Source organism: Falco punctatus (assembly GCF_963210335.1).
Source record: "Falco punctatus genome assembly, chromosome: 8".
NCBI lineage: Eukaryota > Metazoa > Chordata > Aves > Falconiformes > Falconidae > Falco > Falco punctatus.
The window spans coordinates 30743068-30756957 of NC_137588.1; the positions used below are offsets into that span (position 1 = coordinate 30743068).

General features: G+C 38.9%; 1 protein-coding gene across 1 annotated transcript in view; it reads left to right on the forward strand.

The window, feature by feature from the left end:
• Positions 1 to 13890, forward strand: part of SLC49A4 (solute carrier family 49 member 4) — a gene marked incomplete at its 5' end in the record, with an annotated part of 68588 nt that overhangs the window by 42906 nt on the left and 11792 nt on the right. The window contains 3 exons of the mRNA XM_080399781.1: positions 3827 to 3935; positions 4569 to 4636; positions 9580 to 9707. Coding sequence (XP_080255907.1) covers positions 3827 to 3935; positions 4569 to 4636; positions 9580 to 9707 — 305 coding nt within the window. The remainder of the gene's footprint in view (positions 1 to 3826; positions 3936 to 4568; positions 4637 to 9579; positions 9708 to 13890) is intronic.

Consider the following 13890-nt stretch of genomic DNA (forward strand, 5'->3'; position numbering starts at 1 on the left):
AAAAAGCAACTGCCTCCACAGGTGAAATATAAAATTTCTGTTGACAGTACTCCATTTGGGAGCTTTGTAACCATTAGATTCCTTGTTCAAAGTGTTGTAAACAGTGGACCTGAGATACTGGTAAGGTCAGGAACTAAACAGCAAAGCTGGCTTACTATTCACCGTTGATGAAACTTAAGAAAACAAACTGGATGCTTAAATAATGAGCATGGTTTATAGTGTCTCCAATAACCAAGAGGTTTTTAACAATGCAGTCAGGTAGGTCATTATACCTCCCTTCCCCGTGGTCTTTATGCATTCTTCCATGCTGCCCCTTATCAAAGGCACTTCTTCATTCCTCTGTACATGAAACAATCAACAGTTTATCATTAAACCCACTTATCTTGGGGAGCCTTTCAGCAACAATCCATCAAGCAAGGGGGGTTTATAAAAGAAAAAAGGTATCTGCCGTGCTTCAAGGAAATCCATCATCTGGTTCACTAGGCTTCTAAGCTCTGTTGCCTGCCTAATCTAGGCTTCATAATTCTTGTGCACAGAGAGCCTTTCTTTTGACTTATTGGTGTAGACTGAAGGTAATCAGCTGATGAGTACCAGGAAATCATGATTTCCACTTACTGCAGACTTACCCTCTGATGTAAGAACTGTCTGCAAGGCATTTAGGATGTGTGTGATCTGGTGGGCTGACCCAACTATGCACCAAAAAACATCCATGGGAATTGATACGTTCATAATTTTCCTCTTCTCTCCCTCCAGGCTGCAGTTTGATTACTTGGAATTAAAGCTGCGTAACATAACTTTACCATTGAATTCATTGACCTTTTCCCTTGGATGCCAAAGGGATCTATCACATCCCTTGCAACTTCCACACTCCTTCATGCCTTCAGGTCCTTGAGCAGGCATTTTCATGAGCTGCTTCTTGTGGAGTTGTATTATACATATCTTCCTAGGGTCAACCATTTCCTATAGACAGTTTCCTTGGAATTTGCTTAGGAACTTGGTCCTTCCTCTTGATTTGAAGGATTCCTGCTTCTGACAGATTATAATGATTAGCTGATCTCCGATTATCTCCTGATACCAACACTCCCAGTCTGCAGTGGGAGACAACAGATTAGTCATGATTTGGGAGCTAAGCCCAAATCTTTTAACAGTCTATCACACGCTGTGACAAGTGTAGTTTGAATTTCCTTTAGAAAAAGTATGGTGCCCTTTCTTAGTTTGGGTGAAGCAAATATGACTTCTCCCCCCACCGCCTCCCATTTCAGAATAAGCCACAAATTTCCATGGAAAAATTCTAGTACAAGTAAATAGTTAATAAATCTCAAAATCTGCATTAAGAAACCATATAGTGATTTTTGCTTTGAAGTAATCAGATGCTTTTAGCTGGTTACATGCCTTTTATATTTTCCAGAGACTAAGTAAGCAATTTGAAATTTCATAACAGGGTTTTTGTGCATCATTATTTCTTTAATGAAACTTTCATATGACATCATCATCTAGTGATGGGAGCTGCTCAGATTGTGCCTGATGTTAATAGGAACTGTCAAAGTTATTCTGAAAATGGTGACTGACTTTGATGGGGCTCCCCTCTGAACCAGCCTGTCTTACAGATTCTAGTGACGTTAAGTATGTTTCTGAAAAAACAGAAGAAAAAAACAATTTGTATTCCAGCAGAATTGTTTAACAGAGAGGCTAATGCTGATATCCTGTCATAAGGGCTGATACATGGAAAACAGTGTGGATTCACCAACTGATGATGTGACAGACAGCACATTTTTCTATTTTCGGTGGAGCTATTGCAAAATTGCAAAAACAAATACAAGTGTATGGAGCCATGAGAAGCGGAGCTGCTACTTAAGATGTATGTTTCAAATAGCTTTGGTACTTAATGTAGATAGTGCTGTCTGTTGCTGGAGAAGGTGACAGAATGAGATGTGGTGATCGGTGCTGCTTTGTCACTGTTGTGCACCCTTTCTCCTAGTCACCTTCCTTTGGAGGCTAGGCAGGGTGGCAGCCTCTGTCACTGGAGGATGTCATGATGCAGAGCTGGTTCCTCTAGCATTGGTACTAGGAATTGGACATGGCACAGAGCAGCTATCCCACGTGCCAGTCTGTCTTATTGCTTGAGTTACAGGAGACAAATACGCCACAGGAGATCTCGATCAAGTAAGCTACAAAGTACTCACCCCTCAAAAGTAGTTCTTTACTGAAGATGAGGTTCAGATAGCCAAAGATTTTTAATACTGAGCAAGTGTTACTTTGGAAGAGCGCATTCAGGCATCTTTTCTCTTTGCAGTCTACAACATGGCTATATAACATCCATGCAAAATAGGCACTTTCCCTTTTAATTTATTACAGATTATTTTATTACAGATGTTGAATTAGCCTTTGCATGGGTAGTATTAAATAGCATTGGGAAACCTGCCTTAAGAAATGGCAAGTTGATACAAGATAGACTAGGCTAAGAGTACAGCATTCTTAAGAGACGGAAAAAAAAAGTTGTCAGGAAGACAGCAAACACTTTAGCGTTCAGAAGAACATAAGCAGTGTGTAGAAGAGCTGAAAGTTTGGGAGTTGTTTTTCTTTGCATTAAAAAAAATAAATGTGACACGAATGATACTGAAAGAGGAGGATATATTCATGTGATAGAAATGCGTTATTCAAGAAGAGGATGTGTGAATAAGAACAGTGCAAAAAAATGCTGGCTGGTGTGCTGTGCATGGATCTTCTAGGGGACTAAACCAGCATAAGCTGCAAACCTCTGAATATTCAGTTTTGGAAAGTATTTGAAGCTCTCTGTCTCCCTCTTGGCTTTCATAACTGTGTGCTATCAAATTGCCGCTGCATGCCAAGGAACTGGTACTGATCAGGATCAATTTTATGTAAATTGTGGCTCCCCCCATTCTCAAACAATTTGTGGTTACACAGATATCCCGTGGGATAACCTTGGAATCACTGTAAAATCTCTTCACTTTAAAATATTACTGTTGCAGAGTTTAAAGTATATTTTCTGGTTTTATCCCCAAATTGAAACATTTTGGAGGAAAATTGGATGTCTTAGCAAAGATTTCACATTTGCTTTCGGTTATGGTGTGTGTGGGAAATTCGTGGTGGTATTTGTCTGCCAGCTCCTGTTTAGCTGTGTACGATGAAGATGATGACACAGCTTTGACTGCTTCATCTTCACTGAATACTAAAGGTTGAATAATTTTAATTGGGAGGAAAAAAAAACCCCACATTGACTGTTTAAAGCAGAATGTTATACTTGTCTCTGTTTTTTGACAGTTCAAACTGTCAAAATTTTCCACTCTTGCAACTGTATCCATCTCATTCCCAGAGCTTTCCCTGACTTTCACCAAAATAAAGAGAAGTAAAACACTTTAAAAAAAAAAAAAAAAGTACAGTTCAAAAAGTATTAATCTCTGATTTTATTCTTGAAATGCACTTTTTGTCCTTTACATTAGTGCTTATTGTTCCTAACATACACTTAAGCTAAGTAGGTTGCCCATGCAAATGGATGGAAGAATTGTTTGCAGAAATAAGAAACACATGAGCCCAGCATGTTACAAAAATATTTGAACTGCATGGATAGACTGGCTTTTTTTTTATTATTATTGTAGTGCTAAGGCAGTAACGTCTTAGCCACTGGAATTTCAGTGACATGGACAGATACCTTTCTTGTTTTTCCTGGCTCACTCATTCTTCAGACCTTGGGTATTTTTCTTGATGGGCAGAATATAGATTCTAGGGTGTCATTTACTCTAGCAGCTAATCTTGGTGTAATTTCTAATATAAACTGCAACTAATTGCCTGTGTTTTGTCTTTGCAGCAATTTCCGATTCTTGATGATTGCTTTAGCCTATGCTATACCACTGGGTGTTTTCTCTGGCTGGTCTGGTGTTCTGGATTTGATATTAACACCAGTTCATGTAAGCCAAGTAAGTATCTACTGACTGATAATCTGCAGCGATTTTGTAAGTGCTATAGTTTTATTTTGCACTAGCATACAATTTTACCAGGTTTTTATGTTTAAGCTGGTATTAATACATATGGACCACTTTTCTCCTGAAATTTTAAACGAAATAAACTGTAGCTTTGGCATCCCAAACCATCATGGTTCTCCCTGCTGACTCTCTACCAGTGGTGGGTATTTTCAGAACTGTACACACCTTTTGATAAGAAGGAAGAGGCAGGTAGACAAAAAGGGAATATCGTTGGCTTCTGCACCTTTAGTAAAAGAAAATAATGTTTACCAAGTGGAAAAGGTGAAGTGGGGAGGAGAGGATTTCTAGGCTTTTGGTAGTTTTATAAAAGTCCAGAGGACATTACTCAGATTCTATAGAGAGATCACATTTAGAGCATAGGCTACGTAGTCATATTTTCTTTTAGTGAATTTATTTCTTTTTTGAATGTCCTAGAAAACGTCTTGCCCTTCAGATTGTTGTTGGGGGCTGTTGCTAGCAATTTGCAGCTCCTGCACACCATTTGTTTTGAAAGTAACATCTTACCATCTTATTTTCTCAGCTTTAACACATTTCTCTGTTTTTGTTTTGTTTTGTTTTTCCTGTCAGGTAGATGCAGGCTGGATTGGATTTTGGTCTATAGTTGGAGGTTGTGTTGTTGGCATAGCAATGGCAAGGTAGGAATAATTACAGATCCTTCATTTCTTCAACTGTGATTGTCATTTAGCTTATTCTCTTAATAACATCTTTTTTATTTTAGCTCTCATATTCTAGAAATCTGAAATGGAAAATGCATTCTGGTGTTGTGATGTGTTTCTTGTAGAGCAGTAATTTGTGTATTCCATGTTGGTTGCTGGGGGTTGAGAACTCCACATGCGTATACCTCAGTTTGGCAATTCATGCTGTTACTCCTGACAAGTGCTTCCTGTGTGCTTCTCTTAAGCACAGTTCTTGTGAATTCAGCTGCCTGATATGAGAGAGAACCTGTTGCAGCACATTTGGAAAGCACTGATGAAATTAGTGTCTGTCTCCTTCCATCAACACTTTTGGGCATATTGATTCCTGAAGGGATATTGGGAATGTAGCCCAGGCAGCCTACCCACAATAATATTACGTTCCTCTACAGAGAAATTAGTCTGGGCCCATTTTGGCCCAGGTTGCTGGATTCCTCTATGGCCTAACTATTGTTTGCTGTACTGCTGTGGGCTACAGTATGGGTGTACCTACCCTCTTTATATATCCAAACATAGCTCTGTCTGGCTGTCATGAATGCTGATGACATGGGGAGCAGAAAAGCAAGAAATGTATTGCCCTTCCAAAAGGCTGCTGCATTTTCTTCATTGAGATCCACTTTTCAAAAAGGGGCAGGGGGAGTGAGAAAAAGTCTTTCAGGGGGTACTTGAGCAGTGACTTTATAAAAACTGCTTAAAACAAATAACGTTCCCCTAATACATCTAAGCATTCTTCTGGCTTCTGTGTCCAGTCTTCAGACTCCAGCTCTGCAGTGAGTTTAGCGTGAGTGCAGGGGACTGTCATCGTTGCAGTCATTGTGGGATTGTGAAAACACGGAGACATCTTTTTAGGACAGAAATTGAAGCGCTCTTTTTTTTTTTTTTTTTTTTCCTTTTTTTTTTTCCCCCACTTGCTGTGCATCATCAGAGTACACAATGCATAAAGAAATGTGAGGTTTGTCATCCTGACATTTTTCGGGCTGCCTAGCAACTGTGACAGAGGGAGAAGAAATAACTCCTGACCTAGGGAAAAGAAGTACTTCCGTCTGCTCCAGTTGCAGACCAAAGGACATAATCTACTGAAATGAAGTTCACACCCTGATTTCCTCTAAAAAGGAAGATTTTGATTAGCTAAACTCAGATATGAGGTTTTCTCGCTAAGAGAAGTACTTGTTTAAAATGAACTGCTGTAGAAGACACAGATGCTGTAGCAGGTTACAGGCTGAAAGAGGGTAGCATGCCAGTTTCATCTTTTCCATCATGAGTTAATCTCTGGTATATTTGCAACAATTCAATAGTAGAGGGGCACCCTTAGCAGCTTACTTACCTTTGTTAGGAAAGAACCTGCTGACTCAATGCCAACATGCAAATCTCAACTTTTATGGTATATTAATTTATTTAATATATTGCCTGGGTTAGGTTTTGGGAAATGCTGACAGTTTCTTTAACTGCTTCAAAATTGATTTCAAACCTTGTTGAATACCAGTATTTTGTAGCTTTCAGAGCTTTGCTTTTGAGTAAATTAGAAAAATACCAATAGACTGTCTCCAAATATGTCTTTCTAACTTGGGCAATGCACAGTTCAAATGGGAGGGTTTGCATACAGAAAAGGAGGGAGGAGGTGATTTGTCACTCCTGATGGATGACTCTCCCTCCTAGGCCTATTCAGCATTTATCTGTGTAGGGTTGAATCAATGACGAGCCTGACTGTGATCTGCTGAAAGTTGTAATTAGGAAAATTAAGTAATGATTCTTGTCAAGGCTGACAAGTTGATATATTTCAGTGTCAGAATTGTGATTTGCCAAGCAAGCAGCTCTCTCCCTTAACCAACTCTCAAGAAGCTGTTGGGTTTTGGTTGTTTTCTTTTCTTTTTTTTTTTTTTTCTGCTTATTTATCAAAGCAAAATTGATGCAGTTTAGGAATTTGCTCCTTCCATTTTTGTCAATGCAGATTCTGCCATTTAGAACTGTGACAACCTGAGCCTTGCCCTGGAGCATTTGCTCCTGCACGTCACAGTAGGTGTTAAATCATCTGTATTTAAAATAATGCCCAGTTTGGAAATTTATCTAGCTCATTTTCAAAATGGTGCAAGTTTTCCTCAGCACAATATATAAATCCTCCTGCTCTCCACCCACTGCTGTCCTGGTAGCCATGAACTTAGATATGTTTAACTAATTTGTGTGATGCGTTTTTATAATTGAAAAGCCTGGGCTATTTTGGGCAGCTGGCAGGTGCTGTACCCTTTGCTGGCAGCTTTCAAATGATAATGGTTTGAAGAAAAGCAGTGTCAAAGAGCAACATGCATATCATTGCAAGGAAACATAAATCTATTTCCTTTTCTCAGATATTTTTTTTTCCCACATGTGCTAATGATCATAGATACTTCTGAGGTTTTGTTCTCCGTGGCTCAGTTTTTCTTTCTGCTTTTAACCTGCAGTGTAGTCAAAATGCTGAAACTTTATGACATTGTGATAATTTCCTTAGTAACAGACAGTGTTGTCAGTAATGCAGGTTTGTGATTTTGACTGTAGGATGTAGCCTAGGGCTGGATTTGCTGGGTTGCAGGAAACTTAGCAGCAGTAGGCTCAGAGGTCTGCATCAGGGTAAGTATACACCTTCTCTCCTGATGTGCCTACTTTTTTGGCAGCTGCAGACATCCCCTTTCATGTTAGATGATGAAGGATTTAAACAGAACAGAGGGTTTGGAAAGCAGATACTGGGGTCTGAGGATAAAATTATTTCTCTCATTTTTTGATTGAAACAAGTGTTCTGAAGAGTTGACTAGATGTACAGTCATCTTTATTCTGCTGTAACCAGGCAAGAAGCAGAAGTTCCTTGTTTTATCAAGTTCAGGCTAGTTTGCTGTGTCACTTATTTCCTGTTATTTCTGTTGCTGGCTGAAATTCAGTAGCTGCATAAACCTTTAAGTTTGTTTTTGACCCATCTGGAGTCCTGTGATACCTGAGAGCTCCTTGGAGCATACTGCTACTGCTGATACTCAAATCAGGATCTTTGTGTCAAAAAGAGCTGCAGCTGCTCAGTAAAGGTAGCTATTTACTCCAATTAATTATTTTGAATGGTTTAGCTGCGTATCATCCTCCCATCCCCACACATACCTGGTGGTAGGATGGAGACAGAGGACTGCCTAGATGTCCCTTTCAGACCTGTTGTCTATGAATGCCCTCCCTGAAGACTGGTATTTCTCACACTGTGTTTCATTAGATGGGATATACGTAACTGCTCTTGCCTGGAAGGAGAGGGAATAGTGAAATGGTCTGCCGGCAGGCAAAGCAGGGAGTCTCTGTGGAAGAAGCCAAAAGTTTGCACTTTGAGATGCTTCTGAGGAGCTTTTAAAATTGCTGATTTTGACCCCAGTGATCCCAAACAATAATTAAAGAAAGTGGCAAACCACTGAGAAGAGGTGATCCTGATTGCTGGATTTGGATTGTCAGAAAAAACCAACAGTAGCAGCTAACCTCTGACTATTGGAGATTAATGCATAAGCCACTTGAACACTGCAGACATAAACTTTTAAGATTATATGCAGCATTGATCTTCCACTACTGCTTATTGAATTACTTGCTGCTAAATTCAATGTGGGATTAAAGCACAGGGAGAATCAAAATAAGAGGAAAGAAGTGGGGTGTTGGCTTTTTTTTTTTGTGTGTGTGATTGTGTTACTTGCACATCTCTTACGGTATACGTGGAGCTGAGGTTCCTACTTCTCAAAATGGTGGTAGCTTTATCTGGTTTATCAAGTAAGCTGTATCTGCTTGTAAAGTGATCTTTGTCAGGGCAGAGATAGCAGTTAACTGACAGATGGACAGATTTCATCATGGACCAACCTAGATGGATTGTGCTGCCTTTAACGTAATCAAGGTAGGAGGCTATAAGGGCACAAGAAATTCTTTAGACATACATAGCTACCCTGCCTGGCCCCAAAATCACATCTTCTAAGCAGGAGATTATAGAAAATTACTAGTGGATAAATGACATCGCCTTTTCTAATATATCTTTTTTAGTAGCTGTGTTGAAATACCTTTTGAAAAGAGCAGTTGCACTGATAATTACACCATGTGAGCACTGCTCAAGTGCATTCTGTGTCCTTGAAAGAAAAAGGAAAAAAGCAATTGTACCATCAGGTGGCATAAAGATAGTATTTCCCTCTGTCTAACAGCAGTCTGCCCAAGGACTTGTGGAGCTGTCCTCCCCCAGACTGTCAGTGGGGCTTGTGTAGGAGAGGAGTGGCACCAAGCTCTTGGTTTCTGGAACATTGCAACCCAGAACAGCCACTGGCAGAGTGACTGCCTGTGTAAAGAGTTCCTGCTTTGCCTAAGCCGCCAAGAGCTTCATCACCAATGCATCCAAGGGTTCAGAAACTGTTCCTTGTCATCTTCGATCTAGGGATTCTGGTATTTGGAGTTCTGTCATTTCCCACAGAAATGAATCTTGACACTTTATGTCTTGAATGAAATGCAGCAGCCTCCTCATATGCTAATTGAGCAGTGTGTCTGCCAAGGGAGACTGGCAAACACTGACAAAACAGCGATGTAAGTAGTGGTGTGATGTTGTGTCCAACAAATGCAGAAGGAAAAAAAAACCTTCCTGTATACCGAGTGTTTTCAATGGATGCCTTGAGAATTGTTCTGGTTTGGCTGTTGTTTTGTGACAGCTAAAAAATCTGTGGCTCTTCAGCTTGACAGCTAGAAATATCACCATTCTATAAGAATGTCTTTTTTCTATTTCTGAAAATGAGAAATTATTTTTAAATTGTTTTTGTAGTCTCCAAAATGTTTAATGAGACTATACTGAATTAATTGTCAAGCATCACATTTAAATAGTAGGAAAATCAGCATTTCTACTGCTCTGATCTGTGCTTTTATTTCAGATTTGCAGATTTTATCAGGGGCATGCTGAAGTTTATACTGCTGCTGCTTTTATCTGGAGCAACATTAGCATCAACCTGGTTCACTCTCACCTGTTTAACTAGTGTCACTCATCTGCCTTTAACCACAGGTACTGCATTGATTTTAATTCCTATCATTTAAAATTGGTATTGCAGGCAAATATTTGCAATCTTAAATCAACTATGTTATAACCTGGTGTGGTATCTTTAGTAATACAGTAGTTTTACCAAGAAAAAAAAAAAAAAAAGGTTTAGAAAACTTACTGAATCTGAAATCTCTTTACCAGCTTTGAATAACTTCATAAAAAGATGTAAACTACCAAAACCCAATAGTAAGAACCCAGAATGTACATTTAAAATTGATTTGGGGACTGACTGTTTTTCTGTTTTGAGTGTTTTGAAATAACAGAGGTGAGAAATAAACCAAGAAAAATCAGATGAATGGGAGTAGCATTGCATATAAGGAACAATGACATATCTGGGAACTTAGGGTTTTGAAATGTATATTGATTATTGGAAGCACGTGGTGCAGTTCAAACCAAGGTGACCCCTAGTATTTTCAGCCATCTAAATCTATCCCTGCACTGTGCTGTCCTCTTTCTGCACCTGCATGCAGGTTCAGGGAACTCTTCCAGCCCAAAATTAACTCAGCCTGTACCTCAAAGATGGGAAAAAAGCTGTTGGCAGGAGTGGGGGAAAAGCTCACAGGTCTATTCAAGCTGCCAGCAAGCTGTACACTTAGCTGACAATTAACACTGCTTAGTTCTTAAAAATCTGTCTTTCACCTTACTATTTACATCTAGAGGACTGATCCACCTGTGATTCCAAGACCTTCAACAGAGTAATGAGTTACAGTAAAACTAAGCCATTGAGATTTTAGAAAATACTTATTTATTAAAGTATTCTGTAGATCCATTTTAAATAAAGTGCCATCTATGTTACAGGCAAGTTTATGCATTATAGGAGAAATGAAAATTATTTTTTCCCACTTTTAGTAAAGAGTTTGGTGTGGAGAGTAGTATATAAAATACTGTTTTACTCAAATTAACTTTGAGTTTTAGTAAGTGTCCTTGGTGCATTGCATATGTCACAACTATAAACTAAAGTGGGTACAGCAAATTGAAACACATGATCAATTCGGGAGAAACGCCATCTGGATGGATAGGTCAAATTTATGATTTAGTTTGAAATCTCAACTTTTTTTAAAAAAAAATATCTGCTTAAATAAAACGTAATTTAATAGCTAAACAAATCAAATATCATGGTGGCTATTGTCATACCAAATGACTACACTTTTCCATCAAATCTAAAATAAATGCAATAAAAGCTTATTTCTTATGCTTGCATGCCTCATCACTACAAGCCTGCAGTAATGTAGATTTGTACAGTAACTCTATCCTCTGAATTGCAGCAACAAGCCAAACATATAAATGTCCCTTCAAGTCTATGCATAAGAATGAAGCAGAGAGGTTTCAAGAGGTTAAAGTCATTATGTATGTACTCGCCAATGATCCAAAACAAAACTGATGGAGCTCTGTCTCTGATTTTATTTCATTTTGTGTAAAGAACTCAGCATGAAACATAGGTTCTAGAGGAAATCTTACTTGTTTATAGCATATAGGTGCATTATGGTGGGTCTGTTTTTAGAAAGGTGATCTGTTGTCAGGACATAAAAGTATATAAGATATTTGCGGTTTGATATAAAGTATCCTAAACTAGCATACCTTGATAAAAGTCTAAAGATTGGGTTGTTCTTTTCATGCAGTTACCATTTCTTTTAAAATGGATGATTCCTTAGATTGAGTTGTAAATTATATTTTAGAGTTTTCTGTCTTTGCTGTTCTTATATATGTCACTGTAAATGTTGAGCCCTTTTCTATAAAACACAATATTGTTTTGAATAGAACTGCCAGCAATATGGTGTTTTCCTCAAAAAAAGGCAATCTAAACCATCAGGGCCTAATGTGCAGCCACCAAAGATCTTTATTTTTCTTCTGTGGCATAATGTTTAAACTTCATAGATAGAAGGGGGGGTAGTGTTCATATCAGCGTTTTCTCATTAAAGTTCATATAAAATAGATGTAATGTGCCTGTTCAATTTAGATCCTTGTACACAGAAAAGCGGTGGTATATCTTTATGAAATATACTGTTATGGATGAAAACGCACAAGCTGTTTAAGCTAATTTATAGGACTTCATGCTAGATTATTCCTCAATGTAATGATGCAATATGATGATGACCTCTGCATTCCATAGTAATTGGGAGAAACGGAACATTTGAATTGATTTGGATGAACTTTTTTTTTTCTCTCATTTTAATTAAAAGTTTGAGATGTAGAGTATATTGGAGTAAAGATGTAGGAGGTCAAATGCAGGCCGTTGGCTGGCAGCTCTGGGAAGTGATTTGAGGTAGCTGGTTAAGGTGGAAGTCACTCTGCAACACTCAGTGGACTAGCGCTGCCAGTGGACTTCCAGGTAGTTATCCTTGGTGTGTTTTTGTAGAGCTGGGAGATGTGCGAAGCAAAAGCAGCCATCGCTGTGGGATTTTTTTGCCCCCTTTTTCCTTCCCCCCCCCCCTCTTTCCCCATCCCTCCTTTTTCTTTTTCTTCTTTTTTTTTTTTTTTAGAAGAGGTCCATGTAATGCTTTTTGTTCCAGACCTACTTTGCAGGCATCACTGAACACCTGCTGCAAAGCAGGAATTCTGTAATTGAGAGCAACAGGGTTTGATGTTGCCAGAAGGTTAGTAGGGTCCTCAGCTTCTTCCTATCCTGTGGCACAAGTAGTATTAGGCTTGGCGGTGCTACAGAGCCAGCGATGGGTCTCGGTCCACACTTCCAGCCTTATTCAGATGTGGAGGCAGAGCAAGCAGGGTTCAAAACTGACTGTTATGGAAACTTGTGGGAGTGTATGTTTGATCTTGTGAGGTGGTTTTTCCTTCCAACCATCTAGCTCCCATTTTGTGAGGGGCTTCCCGCTCCTCACTTGCCCTGCCTTCAGTGTTCTCTTGACCAAGTCAGACTTTGCCCTACAAAACCACAAGTGTTGCTGTCTTCAGCGATACCTGGGAACTGCTAAAATATCCACATGACCTGATGTACTGCTGGTACAGTTAAAAGGGAGCTCTTCCATGGGGCAGGACAGTCATTCTGATGAGGAAGCAAGACACCTCTCATGGGGGTCTTTGTAGGAGGCCAGGTGTTAAGGGAGCCTTCACCCTAGAGATGAAGGCAGGTTAGAGAACATGGGCATCCACTCCAACTCACCTGACAGCAGCTTGGTCCATGAATAATGTCTGCATCCATAGGTAGACCTTACCAGTGGTTTTCCCAGGTGCAAAAATAGTCTTTTCCTTTAGCATGTGGATAACGTGCAGCATACATGCTCATTCCTCTCTTTGGAAAACTCTCTACCTGTCTCTCACCTGGACTCCAGAGTAAGCACTCAGGTGGGTACATTTGCATGGAAGCAGGCTTTTGAAATGCTAAAACGATGAGAGTTTCCCCTAAAGGGAAGGGAAGAAAATCTCTATAAAGATTTGTTTTTAAAATATAAACAAACCAACCCCCCTCTCTTAATCAGTATTCTTTGGAGCAGTTGTAGTAGTGTCTGGTTTGAATATTGGAGGAGGAATTGTATTTGAAAAAATGGTCACAGCAAAATGTTTTTTCCTGCAATTGTTTGTATAATATTCTCCTAATTCCTTGTAAATAAGCACAACATCATTTAAAGGTATTTCCTACAAAATGTAATTACTTAGAATGGATATCTTTAATGCAGATATTAAAAATCAATGACTGCTTTGTGTTTTCTTTAAATGATGCTGTTTAGCATTGTTTGTATTGTGTAATACCTGCATTGCTCTGCATTATCATAATATGCTCCATTTTATCTTCTGCCACAGAGCAAGACAACTTCTCTGTCATTTACTGACTTCTTAATGTATCTCAAAAACATTTTATAAGAAGTGTATTTGGAGTCTTGTGTATGAACTATAAGTGCCAGTGTGGGAAAAACAGAAAGCGAGGAAATAATGATATAGTACCATCATAGCTGCTATATCATCTGTCTAAAACACCTCTCATCAGCTAATCATAGCTCTTAAACCCCTTGATTCTGGAATCAGTTTATATTTTAAGCAAGCTTGAATTTTCTTTTAAGAAATTTTAATTTTAATGTATATTATTTGCATTTTTCAGCAAGTTTCAAAGGCAATTTTATGTACACATTGAGCATTAAAATAGTTTTCTCCATTGAATTCCCAATGCAGCTGCTGATCTGTTTCTTGGTGCCAA